This window comes from Mobula hypostoma, chromosome 2 (genome assembly GCF_963921235.1).
Source record: "Mobula hypostoma chromosome 2, sMobHyp1.1, whole genome shotgun sequence".
NCBI lineage: Eukaryota > Metazoa > Chordata > Chondrichthyes > Myliobatiformes > Myliobatidae > Mobula > Mobula hypostoma.
In genome coordinates, this window is record NC_086098.1 from 242517002 (window position 1) to 242544307 (window position 27306).

The 27306-nt window shown below is 44.4% G+C and overlaps 1 protein-coding gene across 2 annotated transcripts; it reads right to left on the reverse strand.

Moving 5' to 3' along the window:
• Window positions 1–1379: 1379 nt before the first annotated feature.
• On the reverse strand, window positions 1380–27306 carry clk2a (CDC-like kinase 2a). Of its 2 annotated transcripts, XM_063041824.1 has the most exons (13): window positions 27174–27306; window positions 23077–23234; window positions 16410–16650; window positions 14440–14533; window positions 13989–14055; window positions 8463–8579; window positions 6737–6903; window positions 6139–6233; window positions 5886–6015; window positions 4765–4847; window positions 4593–4672; window positions 3558–3648; window positions 1383–2793 (listed from the first exon to the last, which is right to left on the reverse strand). In XM_063041824.1, exons 2-13 carry the CDS (start codon window positions 23232–23234, stop codon window positions 2608–2610), a joined length of 1509 nt encoding a protein of 502 aa, XP_062897894.1. In that variant the 5' UTR covers window positions 27174–27306; the 3' UTR covers window positions 1383–2607. The 2 variants fall into 2 exon arrangements, with proteins under 2 accessions (XP_062897895.1, XP_062897894.1); XM_063041825.1 differs by lacking the exons at window positions 14440–14533; window positions 23077–23234; window positions 27174–27306 and having other exon boundaries at window positions 1380–2793; window positions 16410–16548.

Consider the following 27306-nt stretch of genomic DNA (forward strand, 5'->3'; position numbering starts at 1 on the left):
TGGTGAGGGAGGAAGTGTAAGGGCATATGTAGCACTTGTTCCGTTTACATGGATAAATGCCAGGAAGGTATGGGGGAAGGGACGAATGGACAAGGGAGTCTCGTAGAGAGCGATCCCTGCGAAAAGCAGAAAGAGGAGAGGGAGGGAGAGGGTGTGCTTGGTGGTGGAAGTTACAGAGAATTATATGTTGGACCCGGAGGCTGGCGGAGTGGCAAGGACAAGGGTAACCCTAATCCTAGTGGGGTGGCGACAGCACATGTGCGTGAAATGGGAGAGATGCGTTTGAGAGCAGAGTTGATGGTGGAGTAAGGGAAGCCCCTTTCTTTAAAAAAGGAAGACATTTCCTTCGTCCTGGAATGAAAACCTCACCTCACCTGAGAGCAGACGGAGGAATTGCAAGGGGCGGGAGTGGCATTTTTGCAAAAGACAGGGTGGGAAGAGGAATAATTTACACCCACTTAATTACACTACCAGTTTTGCTGGACAATGAATCGCTATCTTTTGTCTCAAAAGCTTCTCAACCGGTGGAGTATTTCCAGCATCAGTTCATCAGTTCATTTCACCTCTAAAGGGTGTCCACTCTTACCTTTCCTCCGCTACAGGCAATGCCCTAGCGTGGGAATAACAACCTGCAACTTTCGGAGATAAGGGGCCTCGGTGCAATGGAATACACAGTGGGCTGGAATAGCAGGCACACCACACGGCCTGCTCCTGTGAGTAACCCCAATATTTGATGGCTCTGGACCCTCACTCGCTGGAGTTTTTAAGAATGAGGGGATAGAGAGGAAGAGGAATAGGGTGGATGTATTTTCCGAGAGTGGGAGTCTAAAGCCATCCCTTGTCAGAACAAAGATGAATAACTTCTATAGCCTGAGGGTAGTAGAGTTCACGGCCATGACAGTTTTGGAGATCCAAGTCTTTGAGTATATTGTAAGGCTCTTGCTTAAACAGGTCGTCAAAGGTAATAGGGTGAAGGTAGGAATGAGATTGAGAGGAATATCAGACATGATAAAACCATAGTGAAGACTTGATTGGCTGGATGGTTTAATTCTGCTGTGTTATGAATTGTGGCTGTGGAATAGGTAGGGTCAACGCCTACTTGGTTCTGTTGAGGATAACCTTACTCAGAGCTTAAGTGGCTCAATGAAGGGCAACAAATGGTGGCCTCATCCTTTTCCTACCTCTGCTACACACGTGTGGCTTACGCTGGCGCTAGATACACTCAACATGTGGCCCTTCTCTCCTACTGTACCCCTTTAAAGGCTGCAGAAGATGCCCTTTTGCCCTTGGTCTTTACTCAGCAGGGTGAAGGGAGTAGCCGAGAGACAGCAAAACAGTCGGCCACAAATACAAGGGGCCTGGGGCCCGGCCTCTGAGGAAATTAAACTTGTGAACATCCAGTATGTGTGGGCCCACCCTGGGATGCCACTGTAGCAGCGCCATTAAGACATTCCTTCCTGTGACTGAATGGGCTTCCTCCAGGTACTCCTGTTTCCTCCCACAGTCAAAGACATCTTGTCAGTAGGGTATTTGGTAATTGTGAATTGCCTTGTGATTAGGATTGGATTAAAGTAGTCGGCTACTGGACAGAGCAGCTCATTGGGCAGCAAGGGCCCGTATCAATAAATAAATCAGAGGAATGGTAAAGTATAACCACCGGGGCAAAACCCTTCTGAGTACAGCGTCAACAGTACAGCAAGCTAACAGCTAGAAGCAAAAGGTCATAGATTTTCTTGTCACTGTCCCTACCCTCAACCAACCTGCCAGAACTCACCTTGGACAGATCCTGCCATCGGTCTGGCACTTGTCTGGCTCTCCCAGGGGGACGACAGCCTTTCTTTGCAGTGCTAAGTAATGCTGCAGGGGAGACCTCCTCTCTCCTCGCCGCAGTACATTTCCACTCAAGACAATACAAAGGTTTTATTTAATATATATATAAAAAAACACATATCCAATAAACTATTTTAAACCATCACAAAAAAAGCGCCTAATCCTTCCCCTGTATAATATTCTCCCTGTCTGATGATCTACAGAGCATACCTGCCCAGTCTGTAAACATAAAGGATGGAGATTAAGAACTGCAATACAGAGGTTGTGGTCATGATAAAGTCCGTGACAGGACAGTTAAGAACTCCCATTTTTAACACTACTTGCAGATGAATTGGTGTGGTACATGGCTGAGTGGGAGGGGCAACTGCTTGCTGAAGGTAGGAGCGAAATATTGACAAGAGTCCCACTCCTTGCCAGACACACGGGGAGGTGGGGTTGCATCCTGCGGCTGCCCCGCATGGTTGGGAGGGGTTTGCTGGATGCCTTTGATTGGCTTACTCATGGACATCCCCTCCCAGTTTAGAGGCAGCCGACACAATCCGAAGTTCTCCGCCTCTCCAGAAATAAGTTTATTTCGGCCACCCCTGGAGTTGTGCACAGGACACTTCCCCATCCTCCTGCCCCGAACACTGTCGGCAGCGAGGTTCCATAACTCAGAAGGGCAGCCTGGGGCTCCACAAGGCAGCAGTCAGAAGGAATAAGTTAGGCTAAACAAAATAAAGGTTCTTCTCTCCTGCCCCTCCCTCCCGCCCAAAAAGTCCCCAGCTGGGCTCCGTGTCATCTGCTGATATCTCGGTTGGATTCCCACGGCTTTGTGCTTTTGGGCTCAGTTTTGAGTGGATCAAAAAAGGGGTGCCGGAGAGCGTCAGCGAGGTTGATCCGTTTTGAAGGTTCATACTCCAGCATCCTCTCAATCAGGTTGAATAGTTGGCAGTGCTCCTCAGTGTCGGCAATCATGTATCGCTGTGGAAAGATGCAGCTGTCAGTACACTGTCGGATCGGCTCCCAACCACCCTAGGCTATGCACACTACCCACCTGTACTGACCCAGCACCGTACAGCTCAATTGGTCCATACTGACCATCAACCACTCATACTGGTCATTTGTTCTTCCCACATTTCCATCAACCTCCACCCTCCCCTACATACCTGAGGTAAGTTACAACAGCCGATTAACCCACTGACTCCCACATCTTTGAAGTGTGAGAGGATGCAGGGGTACCAATGGAAATCCATATGGTCATAGGGGAGAATGTGTAAACACCACACAAGCATTTGTGCACAAAGACATGGGTGATGAGTGGAATCTGGAGAATGGGTCTGTATATATACATATTTGTATATATGGCTGCTCAACGTGCAGTGCAGCCTCAGAGGGAACAAGAACATGTTTCCTTTCTAAATGACTTCCATCAGTATGGGCAACTTAGAACAGGGCATTTCACATTTATCTCCTTCTATTAAGTGCAGCTTTTAAAACGGCAAGTTTTGATGACTTGAGAGATGGTGGCCTCTGCCAGCTGAATCAGGAAGCCCGCTGCAGTCTCTCACGCACAAACACAGGCCAGTGGAAATATGGAACAAGAGTGATCTCACTGGAGCTGATTTTATGGAATTAGTAGTGGAGAACTGGAAGACTCGAGGAGCAGAGGAAGATTTCAGCAGTAGGTGGGGGAGATGGCATATTTGGGGTCCTGAAAGAGATACTACTGCCCAGAGAGCACTTACTTTTAATGGCTTGCAGTTCTCCCTTACGTATCTCCCAGCAGAACTGTTGTCATCCCAGTCCAAGCGGCCATGGTAGAAGTATTTCTGTTTCCTGTTTAACAGTAAATTGCCAATACAATGTTTGAACCACTTCTCCATACTCCACCACTTTCCTTCAACAGAAAACCTCCCCTACACATATTGCAACCACCCTTCCATTACATTAAGCAAAATGCCCCACATACACTGCAGCCCCAACCTCCTTCGATCTCAAGCAGTCCCTGGGAGTGACTAGGTTCCTCTCTGGTTCAGAGATGGCTGGCTGACAGGAGTTAAAGGAGGAGGTCTTGATTGGATTCTTCAGAATGAGGAGGTCTCAGCATCTCCATCCCCATTTTGAACTATGACACTGGGATTCCCAAAATTCAGGGGACAATATTACCTACAAGGAGTACGCTACACCACTTCTTTTGCCCTCCTGCTGCAGTGACACAATGCCTGCTTTGGGATTAGAGAGAGTGGACAGCCAGAATCTGCTCCCATTTATTCCTCTCAATCTTATAAATCCCGACCAGATCTCCCCTCAACCTCTGCTGCTCCAGAGAAAACACCCAAGTTTATCCAATCTTTCCTTACAGCACACCCTCTCATCAAGACAGCATCCTGCTAAACCCCAACCCTCAACATCCTCATATAATGCGATGACCAGAAATGGATGCAATACTCCAGATGCACCCCAACTAGTTTTATAAAGCTGCAAAATAACTTTCCGATGTTTGACGTTAATTTGACAACTAATAAAGGCAAGCTTGCCATACACCTTCTTTACCAACCCTATCAACCTGTGCAGCCACTTTCTGGGAATAATGAACTTGAACCACCAACTTGGACCCTGCTCATCAACTAGAGCTTAATTTCCAACTTTGTTACCTAATCGTGCTTTCTCAGCACCGAAGTCCTGAGGGTACTAGAATATCAGATTTACTGTCTTCAGAGAGGAGAACTCATCTCTTCTCCTCCTCTCATGATGCCCTGGAGATGAGAGTCAAGCCTTACCTGGTCTTCCTGATCATCCGGGCAGGGATAGGACCCAGAATCCTCTCCATCATGGCCAAATGCTCACGATTGTCGTGGGTCTGAAAGGCAGAAAGGGAACAATGTCGGCAAAACCAGGTGTGGGCATCCAGTTTTCTATTTCCTCAGGGGTTATGGCCAGCAGCAAACCTACCTGGAACAGTGTAAAGCCGAGGTAATACTCAAAGACGATGCAGCCTATGCTCCACACGTCACATGGCTGGGACCAACCAAGCTCTGAAGGGGAGAAAAAGTAATCACACTGGTGAGCAGACTGAGTGAAGCAATTCATGAAAATTGATTCCTTTATCCACTTTAGTTTCTCATCACTTAATAATAAACTGTGAAAGCTACCACTTGTCACCACTGCTCACAAGCCTGCAGGTTCATCATTAACTAAGTGGCAGACGGAATACAGTGCAGGGAGGGAGGAACTAAAGGTGCACACTGCTTTAAAAAAAATCCAGGAATCTGTTCCTATACAGGACTCCCACAGATTAAGATGGTAGTAAGATTTATTTCAAAAGGTTCAGAACTGAAAAGCAAGGATGTATTACTGTTGAGGCTTTAAGGGCAATGGTCAGACTGGAAAGATGTGATTGTCCTGGAGGGGTCCAGAGGAGCCTCATGGAAAATGATACCAGGAATGAAAGGCTATATCTATGAGAACAGCCCAGGGTTTCTACTCAAAGGTGTTCAGATGGATGGAGGGAGATCTTATTGAAAACTATCTGATACTGAAAGCCTTGGATGTTCTCATTAGGGGCATCCATTTAGAACTCAGATGAGAGGGACTTTCTCTAGCCAGAGGGTGGCAAAATTGTGGAATTTGTTGCCAGAGGGGCCTCACTGAAACCTACAACTGAAAGGCCTGGGTAGAATGGATGCTTCCATCAGTGGGAGACCAGAGGGCACAGGCTCAGAATCCCTTTACAACAGAGGCAAAGAGAAAATGGGTGGTGAATCTGTGGAATTCATTGCCATAAGTGAGTGGATGTATTTCAAACAGAGATTAATAGGTTCTTGATTAGTATGGGGCTAAGGGTTATGAGAAAGTGGGAGAATGAGGTTGAAAAATATCAGCTATGACTGAATGGCAGAACACTATGGGCTAACAGGCCCAATTCTCAGAATCTGATTTATCAAAATTGTTGCTTTACAGGGTAAGGGCATAAAAAAAATCACAAATATACATGAATGGTGTAAAAAAAAATATGTAGTATGCATGGACTGCTCAGAAACCTTGTGCTATGGAAACCAACAGAGGGTGCTCACCTAGTATGACTTCTGGTGCCCGGTAGTGCCTTGTGGAGACTATGGTGCTGTGGTGCTCGTGGTCAAAGGTGGCGCTGCCAAAGTCCACTACCCTGGTAGCCGTATTTTTTACCACTCGCTCTTCACGCTTCTACAAGGAGGGAAAGTCAGGCATATAAGCTAGCTGCAAATGCCGAGGTAACCTGCAAGATTCACAAGGCTTCAAAAGTCCCAGCAGTCACAAGGTCACTCTCACACACACACTCCTTCCTACCTTTTCGGCGTTACCCACAATCTCGTAGTCAGAGTTTACAAAGAGAATGTTTTCTGGCTTTAGGTCAGTGTGAGTGAGCTTGTTGTCATGTAAAACTATTAAAGACATAAAAGGAAATATTAGATAACTACACGGGTCAGCAGCTCCAGAGTTCAGCAACAAGTACATTTTGGATTAGCAGTCCAGGCTCTGGACCACTGGTTCATCAGCATAAATTGAAAACACAAACATGCTAGATAAGAAACTCCCACTCAACTTATCAAAGTACCTCAGGACCAAACAGCCAGAATCAGCGATGGTGATCATGTAATGGCAGATTAATGCTTGTCCTTGTTTGTAAGTGACCCCAGACCCTCTAATTTGTCAGCTCTTGACTAGTTATTGGGAGATAAGGGAAGGGCAATAAATAACGCCAGTACTGTCCATGACCCATGAATGGATAAACAAAAATTAGGCAATAAACTGACAGCATTTCACTTTCCAGGGGAGAATTTTTTTAAAGCAAGGCATTTGCCTTGCTATGCGACATTAGCCTGGTATTATGATGTCACTGTGTACCCACCAGACAAGGCACTGGTTAAAACAGCAGACAACTCACAATTAACTGCATGGCAGGTCTGAAAGGCCATGTGCCGCACTTGGTGGATGGGGTACGGTGAGTAGTTGTTATCCTTCAGGAAGTCAAAGGTACTCTGGCCCAGCAACTCAAACGATATACAGATGTGGCCATGGTAATCAAACCAGTCGAACATCTGCACGCATTGACTGAATGGGAGAAAAGTAGAGCATTTAGACACCACATAGTTAACACAGCAAAACCATGCCCGCTGTCCAGATGGACCAGAAGACTTGGCAGCAGAATAAGGCCATTTAGCCCATAAGGTCTAATTTACCATTTCATCATGGCTGACTTTTTTTTCCCCCTCTCAACCCCATTCTCCTGCCTTCTCGTCACAACCTTTGACACACTTACTAATTTGATACTCATCAACCTCCAATGATATAGCCTCCACAGCTTTCCATAGCAATGAATTCCAGATTCATCACCCTCTGGCTAAAGAAATTCCTCATCTTTGTTCTAAAAGGTCATCCTCCCATTCTGAGGCTGTGTCCTTTGGTCCAAGACAACTGGAAACATTCTCTGTACCTCCACTCTGTCTACGCCTTTCAATATCCAGTAGGTTTCAATGAGATCTCCCTCATTCTTCTAAACTCCGAGTACAGACCCAGAGTCTCAAAATGCTCATGTGTTTCCTTTCATTCCTAGGTCATTCTCATGAACCTCCTCTAGACTCTCTCCAATGCTAGCACATTATTATGAGGCCCAAAGCTGTGTACAATATTACAAATGTAGCCTGATCAATGCCTTATAGAGCCTCGGCATTACATCCTTGCTTTTATATTCTACTTCCCTCAAAATGAAAGCTAACACTGCAATTGCCACCTTTACAAATGACTGAACAGCAAGTAAACCTTTAGGAAATCTTGCACTAGGACCAAGTCCCTTTGCATCTCTGATTTTTAAAATTTTCTCCACTGAGTAGATAGATTATGCCTTTCCTACCAAAACGCATGACCATACACTTCCCTGCACTGTATTCCATCTGCCACTTCTTTGCCCTTTCCTCTGATCTGTCCAAGTCCTTCAGCAGATTCTCTGCCTCCTCAACATTCACTGTGCTTCCACCTATCTTTGGATGGTCAGCATTACATCCTTGCTTTTATATTCTAGTCCCTTGAAATGAAGCACCTGTCCAAGATGTACAACTTCCTCCAGACTGTACCCCTTACTCACACACCATGGGCAATTTACTGTGGCACAGTAATCTTTCCGAGCACATCTTGGGACGTGAGAAGAAACAGGAGCATGAATGGGGAAAGTAATGGGGTCACACAGAGAATCTGCAAACTGCACACAGATAGCTGGAGGTCAGGATTAAATTAAATTTTAAGGCAACAGTTCTCAGAAGTGGCCACTGTGAAAATCAGAAAACCTAGATGCTGGAAATCTGCGGGAATGGTGTAAGACCTATCATCTACGCCTGACTATGGGTCTGTTGTGCTTCTGTCGTTCTGTTTTAGACCAACACTTTGCAGTGGTCTCGACTCAGTATTCACCTTCAATTGCTGCACGGCTCTGTGAACTGACCCAACCTCTTGAAATGGAAGCAAAGATTCCCCATCCCCATTAAACATTCAACCCTGTGCCTTCTGCACCAAGAAATATGTCAGGAAATGACAAGTTCCCCTCTCCCATCCACCAGGCAACAATTAACTGCAGAAATGAGACACTCTCACAAACCAAGTTCTGTGACAATACTTACAATTTGTTTTCAGGATCCTTCTCATTAATTTTCTCCAGCACGTTGATTTCTAGACGGGCAGCCTCCCTGTATTTCTCCACATTCTTAATTATTTTAAGAGCCACCCGAGAGCTACCCCTGAAAAGGGAGAAGGTAACCATTAGTAAACACTGCCAAAAAGAGCTTAGGTAGGCATTTCTAAATAAAATGGGCAGGATGTCACTCGAGCGAAGTGGAACCGAAACAGCCAAGTCTTTACTGTACATTAACAATTGCACTGACTTACTGAACCATTAATACTTTAAAACACTGGGAGGAACGAAGTGGGGGGGGGAGAGAGAGAGGGGAATTATGGCAGTAGTGTTTTTTATATATAAATACAGATGGAACAGGGGCAGATACAATGAGGGGACATAGAAGAGACTTTTAGATAGCCACATAGATGAAAGAAAAATGGAGGGCTATGTGGGAGGGAAGGGTTAGGTTGATCTCAAAGAGTAGGTTAAAGTGTCAACATAACACTGTGGGCTGAAGGGCCTGTACTGGGCTGCACTGTTCAATAACTTTCAAATACATATTAGTAGGCTAATTCGTCATGGGCATAATTGGGCAACACAGGCTTACTGGGCCAGAATGGCCTTTATCATGCCGTACCTCTCGATAAAACAAGCTACATCTCTGCTGGGATAGGCAGAGGTAGACCAGTGGAAGTTCATAGCTCCAGAGGAATGTCACTACCAAGTTGGATTCTATCAGCAGCACCAGGTCTATAGTGACAAGTTTCACCTGTTTACACTAAACCAGATTTACTTCCCCACATTCCCAGCAGCTCATGTACATGTAGATATACCCTTTTGCAAATGTGGAATCCATCTCCCTCCCTACAGCCATCTCTTTCACACACATTCACATTAGTTAGTACAACATATTATTTGCCTCTTTCACACACAGACATGCATATAATTTATTTTATCCAGAGATACAGCACAATAAAGGGCCCCCTGGCCCAATAAGCCCGTACTGACCAATTAGCCTACTAACATTTCTTTGGAATGTGGGAGAAAACCCACATGGACAGGAGGAGAATGTACAAACTCCTTACAAAAATGGTGGGAAATGAAATCAGATCACCAGCGCTGTAATGCTAACTGCTGCACTACCATGCTGCCCCAAAACAAAGAAATACATGCCCAGCCAGAGAAATTCTCTGTCTGAATGACCTCATTTGAGATTCCAAATAGCAACAATGATCACCAATGAATTCTGCACCAGGAAAAATCGGAACGAGGGGCAAGTATGACAAAATGCTGCCCAGTCAGATTAGCCATAGAACACTACTGCACAGAAACAGGCCCTTCCGCCATCTAGTCTGTGCCAAGTTATTAATCTTCTTAATCTCACTGAGTTGTACTCAGACCATAGCCTTCCATACCTCTCCCATTCAAGTATCTCAATGTAGTATCCAAGCTTCTCTTAAATGATTAAATTAAATCCGCACTCACCACTTGCACTGGCAGCTCGTTCCACACTCTCACCACTGAGTGAAGAAGTTTTCCCTAATCTTCCCCTTAAACATTTCACCGTTCACCCTTACTATATGGCCTCTAATTCTAGTCTCACCCAACCTCAGGAAAAAACCCTACAAATACCCCTCATAATTTTGTATACCACTTTCAAATCTCCCCTTAACCTTCGATGTTCTAGAAAATAAAGTGCAGATCTATTCAACCTTTCCCTATAACTCAAGTCCTGGCAACATCCATGCAAAGTTTCTCTGGACTCTTTCAAACTTGCTTACACATTTCCTGTAAATAGATGACCAAAACTGGACACAATACCCCAAATAGGCCTAACATCTCATACAATTTCAACATCCCAACATTTATTTATGAAGATCAATGTGCCAAAAGCCATCTTTACAACCCTATATCTGTGTAAGACCTAACCTGGTTGGTCTCAAACTTGTCTGCATTATATCCCATCTGTCATTTTTCCAACTGCTTCAGATCCTGCTGCAGGCTTTGATAATCTTCCTTACTGTCCACTCTTCCCCCCCAGATCTAGGTATCATCTGCCAATTTGCTGATCCAGTTTATATTATCATCCAGATTGTTGATAGAGATAGATGACAGACAACAACAGATGCAGCACTGATAACTGCAGCACACTACTGGTCATAGGCCAGCAGTCAGAAAGGCAACTATGTACCACCACTTCCACAAAGCCTTGCTAAAGTCCACGTAGACATCCCTTGCCTTCATCAACTTTCCTGGTACCTTCCTCAAAAATAAACAAATTCTAATAAGATTGGTTAGATGCAACCTACCACACACAAAGCCATGTTGACTATCCCTAATCTGTCACTGTATTTCCAAATACTTATATATCCAGTATTTTAGAATACTTCCCAATAACAATGTCAGGCTCACTAGCCTAGAATTTCCCGGCATATTCTTATTCTTCAACAACGGAACAACATCACTATCCTCCAGCACCTCAGCAGTGGCTAATGATGTTTTAAATATCTCTCTGCTAGCCCCCACTAGTTTGCCTCAAGACACAAAACACTTGCTTCCTCTGAAATGTGTATAGCACCATGACCTCGCTGTTGCTTTGCCTCACTTCGAAAGACTGTCGAGAAAATACATCTGCAAAAAATCCACTTAAGATCTCCCCCATCTTTTGGCTCCACGCATAGAATGCCACTCTGATCTTCCAGAGGACCAACTTTGTCCCTTGCTATCATTTTGTTCTTAATATATCTGTCAAAACCCTTAGGATTCTCCTTAACCTTGTTTGCTAGAGCAACCTTGTGTTCTTTTAGCCCACCTGATTTTCTAAAGTGTTCTCTTGCATTTCTTACTCCTTAAACACCTAACTTGTTCCTACCTGCCTATACCTGCTATGCACCTCCTTCTATTTCTTAACCAGGATCTCAGTATTTCTCGAAAGCCAAGGTTCCCTAAATCCCTTATCCTCGTCTTTTATTCTGACAGGGAAATACAAACTCTGCACTCTCAAAATTTCACTTTTGAAGGCTTCCCATGTGGGGGCCTTTAAAGACAGCCTGTCCCAATCCACTCTTGCCAGATCTTTTCTGGTACCATCAAAATTGGCCCTTCTCAAATTCAGAATCTCAACTCGAGGACCATGCCTATCCTTTTCCATAATTACCTTGAAACTAACTGTATTATGATCACAAGATGCAAAGTGTTCCCTTACACAAAGTGCTACCTTCTGGTCTCATTTCCTAATAGGAGATCTAGTACCACACTCTCTAGCTGGACTTCTATGTACTAATTAAGGAAACTTTCTTGAACACATCTGACAAACTGTTTCTCATCCAGCCCTTTTACAGCATGGGAATCAATATGTGGTAACTTAACACCACCTATCACAAAAGTTTCTTGCAAAAGTCTGCAGTCTCTCTACAAATTTGTTCCTCTAAATTCTGCACACAATTGGGTGGCCCATAGTTTAATCCCAATAACATGGTCATACCTTTCTTATTCCTCAGTTCTACCCATAAAGCCTCACTAGACGAGCTCTCAAGTCTGTCATGTCTAAGCAATGCCATGACATTTTCCCTGACTAGTAATACCACCCCTCCCCCTTTAATCCCTCCTGCTCCATCACGTCTAAAACAACGGAACCCAACCCAGGAACATTGAGATGCCAGTTCTGTCCCTCCTGCAACCAAGTCTCAATAAGGGCTGCAATGTATAAGTTGCACATGCTGCTCTGTGCCCCAAGCTTAACCACTGTTCCTACAATACTCCTTGCAACCCACCACACTCAGCCCTTTGATCTGTGACTTTGTATGTGGGCTTAACAACATCTTTCTCCACAACTACTCCACTGTCTGGCCCTCTGGTTCCCATCCCCTGCAACTCTAGACCATCACTTGCAAACCTTCCCTGGAAGAGAGCCCTGTAATCCAAAAATCTGAAGCCCTCCCTCCTGCACCATTCTCTTAGACATGTGTTAAACTGTATGATCATCTTATTTCTGGCTTCACTAACACTTGGCAGAGGTAGCAATCTTGAGATCACAACCGTGGAGGTCCTATTCTTTAATTTAGCACCTAACTCCCTGAACTCACTTCGCAGGACCTCATCACTCCTCCTACCCATGTTATTGATACTGACATGGGCCTCGACCTCTGGCTGCTCACCCACCCGTTAAGAATGCTGTAGACTCAATCCAAGATGTCCATTATCCTTGCATACTCCAGCAATGGAACCTCCTTTCTGTTCCTCTAACCAAAGAATCCACATCACTCCAGCTCACCTCTTCTCCGCCCATCCCTCTCTTTGAAGCCACAGGGGTAGAGACCTGATCACTTTGGCTTTCTCCTGCTAGGTCATCCCCTCAACAGTATCTAAAGCAGTATACCTTTTGTTGAAGGGAACAGCTATAGAGATACACTGCACAGGCTGCCTATCGCCTTTCCCTCTCCTGACCGTCATCCAGTTACCTGTACCCTGCACTTCTCATGCAACTACCTCCCTCCATGTCCTGTCTTTCAATCCTCAGTCTCCTGAATGAGCCAGAGTTCATTCAGCTCCACCGCCAACTCCTTAACACAGTCCTTTAGAAAATGCAGCTGGACGCACTCTTCCAGTTGTAGTGATCGAGGACACAGGAGGCCTCCCTTTCTTACCACATCCTGCAAGAGCAGCATTCTACTATTCTGCCTGGCATTACCACTGTTCTAAATCCACAAGAACAAAAAAAAATCTACCTATGGCCCATGCTTCTCTTCACGGAAGCCTCAACTCCCCACTAACACCGGCCAACTCCGCCTAAACCTAACTTCTCTTCATTGGATCTTGCCAAGTGGCTCACCACACACAATCCAGATTCTCCTTGGGAACTGTAGCGTGCAAAATGTCAACTGCTCTGTACCGGTAATTTAGACTACCAGAGAAACGAAGGCCCCCAGGATGTATCATTCACCCACACTTTAAGGAGCATTTACAGCAACTAACTACCCTGGAGGCTTTTAGGATGTGGGAGGAGACTGGAGCAACCCAGCGGAAGCTCACACAGCCACAAGGTGCAAATTCCACACAGATAGCAAAGGAGATCAGAAATGATCCTAGGTCGCTGGAGTTGGCGCTGTTAATCTCACATTCACACACAAACTGAGGATGAAGAACCCTGATATGAAATCACGAGGGCAGAAATGAGGTGGATGGCCACACCCTTTTCCCTAGGATAGGGGAGTCCAAAACTAGAGGGCATGGTATAAGTGAGAGGGGCAAGATTTAAAGGGAAACATTGGGTGACTGATATGTTGTGAGAAGAAGTGATACTGATATTTAAAAATGACAGAATTATGTTTAAAAAGACACAGACTGATTGATTCAAGGATAGGAAGGGTTTGAGAGGGATGTGGGCTAAACATAGGCAAAGGCAATCTTGGATAAACATCTTGGCTGCCCTGGCCTTGTTGGGTCAAAGAACCCAGTTCCCTACTGTTTTACTCTAAAACATAACTACCACGGTTTGTTTCAGAAAATGAAGGAAGCAGCTGGCACCTACCTCCGATGGTCAATGCACTGTATCACTTTGCCAAAGGTTCCTTCACCTAAAGTGCTAATAATTTCATCTGATAAAGGAAAGAGAGAGAGAAAAACACCAAATGAACCTCTTGAATGGGACTGAGGGACAGCAACATTTAAAAACAACAGTCAGACTGAAGGTAAATTACAAAGGCTCTTCTCATTACACAGTTATTTTTTTTGCACTTTTGAGTACAAGTAAGCCACATGTCTGAAGCAGAAAGCATATAACACCATCTGCTGAGAAAAAAAAGATCTCTGTACAATATTATTTTCCTGCATTTAGGATAAATTATAACAAGTATAAACATAAAAAAAAGCAGGAGGAGGAGGAAGGGGATTAGAAAATAAAAACAGCAATGAGAGTTCTGCAACTTTTTTTCGGGATCTTAACTATTAGAGCTAAATGAAGTTACGATTTAAGCTTGTACATCGTTCTTGTAGCCAGTCGCCGGTGCGATAGATCAGGTGGCCCTCGCTGTCATCTTCCACACTCTTGGCCCTCCTGCTGCTCTGATGGCTCCGCTGTGTACGCAGAATCCCCGATGACCGGGCGGTGACACCAAGACACAGAGGCGCCCATCAAACCACCATCCAAGCCAATTGGAGAGAGACATTTTCAAACCAGCAGCCACATTGGATGGTTTGGGGTTTTCGCATTGCAGAGAAGGGGGGCAGCGACGGAGTGGTCGATTGCCAGATTGTCAAGATTCCAGGCAATTCATACGCCCACACAGGATATATAACGATAGGGATATTGCAAGGGAACATGTCAAGATACACAGTACTAACTCAGAAAATAAAAAAAGTAACGAACATTTCAAATATCCCCACCTAAAATCTTCCCACCCCACTCCATACAGTTAAGCAAATTTTAATTTATAAAGTCCCAATAAATCATTTCTAATGCAGTTAATTTAATAATGTCACATAATGGTTCATGTCCCAGGAGAGTTGCAGAGATATTATTTCCTTTAAATGTAAGCATTCAGCAATAGGCCCCTGCCCCGTTGCTGCCTCTCCAAGAGCAGACACTGCTGTTGGCTCTTCTACCAGCCCAGCAACAATGCAGCACATGTCAAGGAGTCGCAGCCAAAGTGCGTAGTGCATGCTGGAGTTCAGGTCCCTGAGCATCAGTTACAGTTGAAGCATGCGAAAGACTCAATCCCTGCACTGCTCTAGCTCACAGTCTGCGTAACAGGCTGCTTAAATTAACCTGGATGGGAAAATAAAATGTAATATCGCTGCAACCACTCCTCATTAAATGCTCCCAACTCTGCATTACAGTCAGCAGTACTGCACAGTGCATTAACTGCCAATGTTAAACAGGCCCCCCACTTCTAATATAGCTGAGATCCTACTTCATCACAGCAAATACAACGGCCGCAAAGACATATATCCTCAATCTGTCTTCTTTACAAGACAGTTCTGCACATTTAAGAACACCCTCAGCTTTGCAAAGCAAAGTGGCTCATCTTAAAGACTGTCCCATTCAAACAGGGAGGACAATATTAATGTAGGGTTGTGGGGGCAGGGAGGGTTACAAACTAATCCAAACATCCCCTCATTCTGTTACAAAACAGGAGAAAATGAACACCTGATTTCAAGGGCAGAGAGCAGGATAGAAAGCGAGAAAGGAGAGAGCAGCAAACAGAGTACAGAGGGTGAAGGGAGAAATGGAGAGTAGAGAGGGGAGGAGAAAAGATGAATAGGGAGGAAGGAAAGGAACAAAGAAAAAGTAAAAAGCAGATGAGCGCACAGAAAGCTTTGGCTTCAGTTACTCTGCTTCAAGCTCAGCTCACACCAAGATTGTTCACTTCACTGCAAGGTCGCACACATGCTCACATGCACAAACAAAACACACAACCTGAAACGGCATCAGGAATGGGTGGAGAAAAGCACCCCTCGAGACACCGTACTTTCATGGTAATCTCAGCTCCCTTCCCAATGGCGACAACACGCAAAGTGAACAAGTGGGCAGCTGTTTGTATGTTTCTGTTCAAGGGGCTTGGAGGGAAAGATAATTACCAACTTCCAACCCAGGCCAAAGCAAACCCTCCTACTCAGAGCCATTTTGAGGGTGGGGGGAATCAGAAAGGGGAGATGGCTTATTGAAACAAACCAACTCAGTCCCTACATCCAACATCAACAGCTACTCCTGGTTCATGATCAATCTAACAGAAGAAAATGTCAGATCGCACTGGCCTGGAGACTGCACGGCACCCAGAAGGGGTTCCCCTGAACCCGTGGGACACATGTAAAGATTCCATCTTAAAAACTCCCCACACAACCATAAAGGATGAGAAGAAAAAGAAAAAAAAATGGCTCTACTTACCCAATCTTGTCGGCTGTAGGAACAAAAAGACACTGATATACTAAGTAGAGAGGAGGAAGTACTCACCGAGGAAGAGCGGCTATATGACCTGCTTCGATGGCGCCGCCGTTTGTGCTTACGTCTGCTGCTCTTCCGACTCCTGTAGCTCCTGCCGCGGTCCTGTGAGCGCCGGTAGTCGTATGAGTTGCGCGAGCAGTAGTCTGGTTCATGATAGCTGTCCCCTTGGTCCCGGCTGTAGTTGCCTCGGTAGGCATCGCAGTACCTCCTCTCGTTGTACAGTCGCCTGTCGCACGAACAGTTCTCGATGCTGCAGGGCGGCCATGGCGAGGGGAGGGAAGAAACATGGATTAAGTGGCGTCGGTGCAGGCGCTGAACGATGAGGCTGACCCAGCACGAGACAACAGTAAACAGGATTAAAGTAACTGGCTGGCAGTGGAGTAACTGGTGATGTGGGGGTGGAGAAGGATTGCCATTTCAATTATACAGCACAAACACAGGCTCTTTGGCTCATCGCACCCATGAAAAATTTGCAATAGTCTGACATTTAGTCCAATGCAGTGATGGCGAATCTATGGTACGCACAAAAATTTTGCTGGCACACAGAATGCAGTGCTGCACCTCAATTCTTTAACCAACGCCTGAACCGTATCGGATTGATTGTGAGAATGCGGCAAGTGCACGTGGCAAACTGATCACGCAGGGGATCGACTGGGCCTCCTAATGCGGGAGGTACTCGCTTTTTCTGTGGTTTCAAGCGCTCTGAGGGTCCGGTTCAGAGCTCCCACACTATAAGCTGCACTGCATGTATATAGCTAACATGACTCAGTAAAACCTGACTGCTCCGTGCATACATACCACCACCCATTTCAAACAGTCTCTGATATACTTTTGTTATGGTAAACAATGAATGAGCCCTGCTGTTCATTTACACACAATCTTTAGCCTTTAAAAAAGTCCATAATTATTGTTATTCATTATAGATGATCTTTGCTCAAAATTACCATGGCACATGAGGAAATCTTTTAGAAGATTATCACCAAGTTGGGCACATGGTCTCAAAAAAAAAATTCAACACCCTGGGGTGGAGCGACTGAAGTGTGTACAACTAAATAGGTGTGAACACCTACCTCTGGCAATATGCTGTAGATATTAATTACTTCTGATGCGCTCTAAACCTCTAACATATACCATAGTCTTAGACACCTCTGCTACAAAGAAAATGTTTATTGCCTTCTACTCCACCCATACCTCTCTCTCTTGTAACTGTTGTACTTAAACATTGCTGAAGCTTCTGCCACCACCAGCCCATTAACAGAGCAATCCAGACTCAATCTATCTCCTAGCTGAAATAAATTCTCTCAGATCCCCTCTAAAAAAATAGCTTTATTTGTCACATGTACATCAAAATGAACAGTGTAATGCGTCATTTGTGTCAACAACTAACAGTGCAAGTATGTGCTGGGGAAGCCCCCTAAGAGTTGTCACAACCTAACATGCCCACAGCTTACCAACACTAAGCTGTACATCTTTAAGAATGTTAAAGTCAAACTCAATATGTCCTCTAAGTATGCACGTTATCCTATACTACCTTGAGATTTATTTTCTTGTGGGCATTTACAGGAAATTCAATAGAATTTATGAAAAAATATACATAAACAAAGACTGACAAAGAACCAATGAGCAAGAGATAGATTGTGCAAATCATCAGAAATAATACTAAGAACATGAGCTGTGGGGTCCTTGAAGCGAGTCTGTAGTTCAGTGTTGTACAGTCCTTGAAAGGAAATCTGTAGATTGTGGAGTTAGCTCAGACGTGAGTTATCTACGCCAGTTCAGATGCGAATTAAGTTATCTACACCAGTTCACGATCCTGATGATTTTAAGGTACTAACTTCAATGTTCAAAGTAAATTTATTAAGAAAGTACGTACAGTATATGCCTCCAATTACTAACCTGAGAATCATTTTCCGGTGGACATTCACAGAGGAACAAAGAAATACAAAAGAATCAATGAAAAAATACACACACACACTGACAACCAATGTCCAAAAGAGAAACTGTGCGAACATAAAAATTAAAAAAATGAAAACACGAGTTATAAAGTCCTTGAAAGTGAGTCCACATGTTACCTTCAGTGATAGGTTCAATGTTGTGGTGAGTGACGTTGTCCACACTGGTTCAGCATCCTGATGGTTGAAGGGTAATAACTGTTTGTGAACCTGGTGGTGTGGGACCCTAGTTACTCCTGTACATACTACCTGATGGCAGCAGCGAGAAGAGAGCATGGCCTGGATGGTGTGGGTCCTTGCTGATGGATGTGATCTTCTTGTAGCAGCACTCTTTGGATAGATATGCTCATGGTGAGCAAGTCCCCCCCCCCACCCCGTGATGAACCCGGCTATATTCTCCACTTTTTGTAGGCTTTTTCATTTTCCGGCACTGATGGTTCCTATCAGGCTGTGATGCAACCAGTCAGGATACTCTTCATTGTGCATTTATAGAAGATTATCAAACTGTGCCTGAACCTGATGGTGTGGGACCCAAGGCTCCTGTACCTTCTGCCCAGTGGTATGTTGTGAGAAGAGAGCATGGCCTGAACATGGGAGGAAACTGGAGTACAAACCTAACCCAGCACAAACTGGGCACTTTTGCAATGAGGAATGGTGCTCTGCTATCCACTTGTTCGACACTCTTCAGTGTATTGAGTATCTATCACCTTTAATCATTGCAGACTCCCTCCTCCCAACTTGGTTTACATTCCAGCATTGTAGTACATCTTCTCCCACCCTCCACCCTAACTCTCTCTCTTTCCAACAACCACACAGCTGGCTGTCAGTTGTTCTCTGACCTTGCAGCCAGGCTTCTTCAGCACATCAACAGACCACCTGTAAGCCAAGGTCAGAGATGGCTTTTGAGATTCGCTAAGCTCGTCCTTAGACCCACTTGCATTGTGGGATGTTTTGAAGTACAAAGCAGTGCCTTCACACTGCAGCATTTAGCTGGATTGCTGGTTTAGGGTGTCAAGAAACTACTGTAGTTACTTGCTTTCCTTACCCCAATCCCCGGGATTTCAACACGCAAGGACGAATCAACACAAGCTGTAGTGTGCTCAAGGCTCCAGGGACAAACAGTTTTTTAAAAATTGGCAAACAAGATTATCACATCATGTGCACTGAATACAAATCATAAAATTATGAGCATTAGGGCACATAATAAAAAGTACAATCATCAGCTAATGCACAGGCACAGTGTGTTCAACAAAATAACAACCAGTTCTCACTGAGGGCTCTGATAGAGATCAAAACAGAAAATGCTGGAAATCCTCTGGAGATACTGGCATCATCAGAGGACAGAGAATCTGTTTTCCTTTCAGATGTTTCTCATTCGACAAATGCTGTGTGACTTGTCGAAGTTTCCAGCAGCTTCTATTTTAATTTCAGATTTCCAGCATTTGCAGTTTCTCCGTTAGAGATCACTACATGCTACAGTCAGAATTGGACAGCACACAGAACCACCACACCAACCATCAAGTAGCTATAAACACATCCTGTTTTCTGCATAGTTGACTATTGACATACTTGCCTATACACTTACATATTGTGAGTATTTGTCTCCGTTACCCACTAAGGCCGTGTATTTTAAGATCCAACCACACTGGGTGAAAACATTCTTACTCATGATCCTAAATTGAACAATAGTTAAAATATTATTTGAAATTTTAAATCACTAAAGTATCAAGAATCCTTCTGACTGTTGGAAGTAGTCTACATCTACAAGTCCTGACGAAGCGTCTCGGCCCGAAACATCGACTATATCTCTTCCTGGAGATGCTGCCTGGCCTGCTGCGTTCACCAGCAACTTTTATGTGTGTTACATTTATAAGTCTACTGGTGTGTCATCCAGAGGATGAAGGTCAGTTGGCATTCATGAGTTAACCACACATCATCGCCTTGGATGGCTTTGGGAGTTGAGGGAATGAGGGATCTGGCACAGAGGTGCGCTTTGCATATTACTGACAGCACCACCAGAAGGCAGGTCTCACCGTTGTAACACTAGCCTTATAGAGTGAAGAGCTGCCCCTTCTCACTGTCCTAAACCAAAAAGCAGAGACAGCAAGTAAATATACTGACTCACAGAAGTAACCTATTTGGACTCAACACAACATTGAGTGTTGGAGTTGGGGCTTTGAGTACAAGTTGCCTACAGACAGCTGATTCTTTCTGTAGCTTAGCCTACCGAAAGTGGTGGATATAGCCCAGACCACAACAGGAAAAGCACTCCCGCACACCCCCCCTCACCACCAACACCACTGAGCACATCTACAAGGAATGTTGTCACAAGAGAGCAGCATCAAGGACCCCCATGACCCAGGCCATGGTCTCTTCTCACTACTTCCATCAGGTAAGAGGAATAGAAGCCTTCAGCACCACATTCAGGAAAAGTTATTACCCTACAACCATCAGGCTCCTGAACCAGCGAGGATAACGACACTCATTTCAACCTACAGATTCAGATTTAAGCACTCTTTACAACTCATGTTCTTAGTGTTTTTTTTAAATGTATATGCAAAATTTATCTTGTTTTGCACACTGATTATTTATCTATTTACATTTAGATTTTTTTGAGAATTCTGTTGCATTTCTTTATTTTATTGTAAATGCCTGAAATAAACGGATCCTCAAGGTACTTTGATAATTCTGCTTTGAAGGTTGCACTCATTTACATTAGCATTATGCTATTACAGTGCCAGTGACCCGGGTTCAATTGCTAGCACTGACTGTAGGCCGTCTGTACGTTCTCCCCGCAACCGTGTGGGATTCCTCTGGGAGCACCGGTTTCCAAAGACACAGGTTAGCAGATTAATTGGTCACGTGGGTGTAACAGGACAGCATGGGCATGTTGGGCCAGAAGGGCCTGTTACCATGCTCTACCTCCAAATAAAATTTTCAAACAGTAACACTGCACATGTGGAGGGGAAGAAAAGCAACACGCAGGTGTAACTGGTTAGCTACTCGCCTGAAGGCAGTCAACTTGCACAGCCAGTGATAATTCATTGACCTCTGCCCATCTGTTTCACACCATAGACAGTGGATATATGCTGTACGGGACAGCACAGTGGCTCGCTCACTGAGCAGCTCCATGCAGACGCTTATGAGTCCAAATTTCCTGTCTGTTGGAGAGCCGGAACAGCTTCCAAGTAGTGACCCTTCCTGACCAGCATCTGTGAGCTTCAAAGCCAAATGACGCGCAGTTGGGTGGGGTACCACTGCAACAAATCTAGAAACTACCCTCCAATCAAGAGGCCGCAAGAGGAGAGGTCACCAATCCTAACACGAGACCATTTCACAGAAGATCATGACCCTTTCACTTCCTCGAACCCCAAAACAAGCACCAAACAGCAGAGTGTCACAGAAATTTCAATCCTGACCTCCAGCACTGTTATGTATGGAGTCAGCGTAAGACCACAAGATGTACTGTAGGAGCAGCATTAGGCAATATGACCCATCGAATCTGCTCCACCATTCCATTATGGCTGAATAATTATTCCCCCATAACCTCTGATGGCCTTACTAATCAAAAACCTATCAACCTCCACTTTTAATATACCTAAATAATTGGTCTCCACAGCCGCCTGTGGCAACAAATTCCACAGATTCACCGCCCTCTGGCTAAAGAGGCACCACAGTAGTTAGTGCAATATTACAACTCAGGGTGTTGGGAGTTCAATCTCAGCATCCTCTATGAGGATGTACATCCTCCTTGTGAAGTGTGTTGGCCTTCTCCAGGTGCTCAGGTTTTCTCTCACATTCCAAAGACGTACCAGTTAGTAGGTTATTAGATGTTTGTAAATTGTCCTATAATTAGGTTGAAGTTAAATCTGGGGCTGTTGGGTTTGCTGGGCTGAGCAGCTCGAAGGGCCTATTCCGCATTGTGTTTCTAAACAAAATAAAAACAAATAAAGAAATTCCTCATCTCTGTTCCAAAGGAACATCCTTCTGACGCTGTGCCCTCTGGTCCTCGACACCACCATTATTGGAAACACTCTCTTCACATCCATTCTATCTAGGCCTTTTCAGTATACACAATGTTAATGTTCTGTACATCAGGATTATAAAAAGGAATTATCCATCATCCACGTCATTATTGAGAAAACAAAGTGTAATTTTGAACTATCAATAAACAGTTACACGGTTCATTCCAGTTTAAGCACCTCATCTTTTAAGGATTTACCCAATTGTTATTTACTTTAATTTAATGCCTGCTGACTACATTTGCAATATGGATTACCAAGCACACAACCTTTCTCTTCAACATTGTGAATGACAGTCCCCTGAGTGCTCCTGCTTGCTTTGCACAGGATGGTGGATCAATGAGCTACCGTCGTGTGCAGATAAGAGGCAGATTCTGGGGTTAGCTGATGGCAATTTGGGGAGAATAAAATGGGTTAAAGCAGGACAAGTGTAAAAGTAGATATTTGATAGTCAGTGAGGACAGGATGGAGAGGGTCAAGTAATGGTTTCCTTGCTGGATCACTCCATATCTGTTAAATCCAACTGAATTGCTCCTATAGATCAATAAATTGACATGCCCATCTCTCCATAGCTACACTTAGGATGGAGAGAAGGGGTAAAGTTCCAAGCTAAAGGTCTGAACAGGCAAGAAACAGCACATACTAAGATGAGGCTTGTTAAGCCAGAAGGGCCTGTTCTGCACTGTATCTCTAAATAAATACCTTCTGGACCTGATGTAACTCTCATTCCTGTGTCGCCTGTCTCTATCACTGCTCCTTGACCGCGATCTCCGCCTTCCTCGCCTACTTCGCCGGTAACGATCATGGTAACTCTCCCGGCTCTCTCGGTCTGACGAGCGGTATCGCCTCAAACGAGGCATCTGCAAGAGAGAAAGGAGGGTGTTCTGTTACCAGGTGGCCGAGAGGAGCCAAGCTGCATGTTTGCCAACTGGAGGCAAGAGGGGCTGAATAGCCTCCTCCTATTCCTATCTTCACTGCTGGTGTGCAACCTGGAATATTGAACTTTTGAGTATCCAGCTTCGACAGAAAACATTAATAGAACTGTTCCTAAGAGAACTTTTTAAAAAAAACCAAGGTCACTGCACCAGGGTGGCAGAGTAGCACAGCAGTCAGCATAACATTATAACAGCACCAGCAATCTGGGTTCAGTTCTGCTGCTGACTACAAGTTCTCCCCATGACTATGTGCTCTGGTTACCTCCCACATTCCAAAAACGTACAGGTGAGGGGTAGGTTAACTAGTCACATGCGAGTAACTGGATGGCATGAGCTCAATAAGCCCAAATCTCCAAATAAATAAAACACTCAGTACACAATGGGAAAGCGAGAGTCAGTTTCCAGATCGACAGAAATGACATGAATGTCCGGTCTGTTGTGGAAGTTGTTAATACTTGGTGAAATATGGTGGCAAGAATTGGTAATCAGTGGCTAGTTAGGAAACAGAATACATTGAACAAAGTCTACTGGAAGAACTCAATGGGTCAAGCAGTATTTGTGCGAGAAAAGGACACATGGTTTGGGTCAAGGGCGATGCAGAAACTTCAAGGTGACTAAGCCAAGTTGATCAAGTGTGATGCATCAAGACAGGTGCAATAGTAATGTGGAAAAATGAGAAGATATCCACTTGAGTCGGTCAATCGTAATGAGGATTACTTAAAAAATGGCTCAGTGGGAATGCTGATGTAGACAGGACCCTGTCGTGCCCCTGTACACCAGTCACTGGTGCAGCAAGCAGTAAAGGTGGCAAATTGCAGGAGTAGCACAGGGAACAGCTAGGGTGCCTCGCAGCACCAGAGCTATGTATCAATTCTGACCCCGAGTGCTGTTTGCATGGAATTTGCACATTCTCCTGTGACTGCGAGCGGTTACTCTCACATCCCAAAGACATGCATGTCATTGGGGTTAGTTGGCTGTTATGAATTGTCCCTAAAGTGTGAGGGGCACAGGCAACACAGGAAAAAGAAAGAAAATGGATTAATGCAGAATTAGCATAAAATAGGCAATTAATGGTAAATATGGGGTCAGTAAACTCAAGGTCGTTTCCATGCTGAATGTCTCTCTTGACTCTTATACAGCAGGGGTAGCAAATATTTTTGAAACCAAATTGGCAACAACCTTCTAAAAAAAATGCTGTCACGCACCATGGTAATTTTGAGCAGAGATCACTGATTAATGGATTAGTAACAATAATTATGGACTTTAAGGAAAAAGGATAAACCCTGTTGCTAACTTAAGCATATTCATTATTTTACTAACAGATCCAAATAAATGAAGATTTTTGAAAACCTGTTAAAATTAATTTAAAGACAATTGAAAAATATTATTTCTAAATAATGTACCTCATCTATAGAAGAAATGTGAATGCGATATTATGTTTCAGTAAATATTCATGAAAATAAACTTTACTCTCAGTGAGACTTTCGTTGCTGCACTATGTTAAATATTTTTATCTGCCTCCTATAGGTTGATTTGAGAGCTATGCACATATCATTAATTTCATAATTAAGTCTACTCCTGCAATTAGACTTGACCAAGTTCATCAGTGAAAATAATGACACAAATATGATAATACTGTTAACATTGCCATTGCTAGATTCTTCAGACAGTTAAGTTTTAGGAATGGAATTCCAGTTTCAGAATCTCATTACCTGGATTTTTGTCACTAGCTGACCTCCCAATATTTTCTAGCTCAGCTCTTAAGACAACAAATTTTTGCCTCTAAACTGAACTGCTTTGTAAATTACTCAATTGCATTTAAAAATGATCCAAATCAATGCGCTGTAACATTTCCAGATTCGGTGCATCTAACGTTACACTGCATGCATACTTCATGAACTTTGCAGGTTGTTTCAAATGACCTGAACATGGCTAGTCTTAAAAGAAATTTGTTCAGTAATTGAATGGAAGGCTCAGGAATGTTTGCCTTTTCAGGAACTTCAATGAGTTTTTATAGGTTTGGAAATATTTAAAGGTGCCATTTTCAGCAACACGTTTAAATACTTCTAACTTGATTTCAAAGGCTTTTATATTATCAAAAATAATATCATGTGTTTTGCCAGATCCCTGAAATTTGTAGCTTAAAGAATCAAAAGGCAGCACTGCAAGCTGCTTGCAATGAAATTTGTGTTTGTGCCATCTTAGGATCGCATTGAATGGTGGAATAGACTTAAAGGGCTGAATGATATAGTGGGCTCCATTTTTATATGATTGTTAGGAATGGTTAGAATTTATTTTATAATATGATTTATCAATTGACTTAATGGCTTCAGAATAACCATATATTTTTGGGACTGCTGTCGCACAAGTTACCAGCTTGCTCAGAACAGTACAACAGATCTAAAGCTATTTGTGGTTAACACATATAAGGCAAACAACAGGAATTCTGCAGATGCTGGAAATTCAAGCAACATACATCAAAGTTGCTGGTGAACGCAGCAGGCCAGGCAGCATCTATAGGAAGAGGCGCAGTCGACGTTTCAGGCCGAGACCCTTCGTCAGGACTACCTGACGAAGGGTCTCGGCCTGAAACGTCGACTGCGCCTCTTCCTATAGATGCTGCCTGGCCTGCTGCGTTCACCAGCAACTTTGATGTATGTTGCAACACATATAAGGCAATGGGTTTGGGAAGGAACTGAAAAACACATCTCAGTTTGATTACCAATAATATACTGTAGTGGGGCAGGCTGGTTACAATGTAGGTTACTGCCCCAACAGTAATCACCATCACCGAAACACAAGAGATTCTATAGATGCTGGAAATTCAAAGCAACACAAAGTGCTGGAGGAACTCAGCAGGTCAGGAAGCATCTATGGAAATGAATAAACAGTTGACGTTTTGGAGTACTGAAAGGTTTCTGCCCAAAACGTTGTCTGCTAATTTTCCTCCAGCATTCTGAGTTCCACTACCAATGCCAGAATAGACTATGAGGTTTAGTTAAACATTTTTCCAAATCAGACACAAGTCCCAGCGCAATCAAGAGCTCAAAAACTTAAAACGATGTTGCTGTGAGAGATGGCGAAAGATCCTAGATTTAGGTCAACGAAGACAGCATAGGACGAATTGTGCACTGCTAACAGACGGCCGCTGAGAACTATAGGCATAGGACGTACCAAGGAAGGGATGTATGACAATGTAGACCTGTCTGCAGACAAAGTCAATTTTAAAGGATATGGGGTATTCTCTTTACCGCAATATTTGCCTTCAGTTAATAAAAGTCATTATCATCTAGGTGATGCACTGCCTCCAAACATTGTCTTCTCCCCATTGCTGCTGCCCGCCGTGTTGGAGACAATTCTGAGATTCGCAGTATCTCCACACGTCTCCTTCTGAAATTGAGCTGGGCCTACTCTCCCACACTAGCACCACCCACGCTCCACGGCGAGTTCCGGGGGTCGTGAAGGTTCCCTAGGACTCCTTTGCTTTCCCCACCATCCGGGCAACGCCTCCAAAGGAACTACAACTCCCAGCAGACACAACGCTCTGCGCACGCGCGAGACCACCTCCACCTCCCCCACTAGCACCCCTCCCCCCCGGCCAAAAAAAAGACTTCGAATCGCCTCACAGCCACTTTCAAGCGATAATTTCTCTCTCTAACTGCAGCGAGCGCGGCTCAGCCACAAACCGTAGGGGCAAGGGTAAGGGTCTCGGTCGAGCCGAGCCAAATCTGCCGTGGCCGCCATTTGGTAGCGCCACCGCCATCTTGTCTCTTCGCCGAGCCCTGGAGCGGGCCCTCGGCTCGCTGCTCCGCCACCCGCCCCTACCCATCTACTCGCACACCGCCTTCCCACCCTCCCCCTCACCGTCTTCGCAGCCAGCCCAGTGTGCTTGTCCCACAAGAAATCCGTGATGGCGGAATTCCTCCGGATCGCAAACTTCTCTCCCCCGCCGCTCAAATTGAAAAAAAAACTCTCCGCAACGGCAGCCTAGCCACGC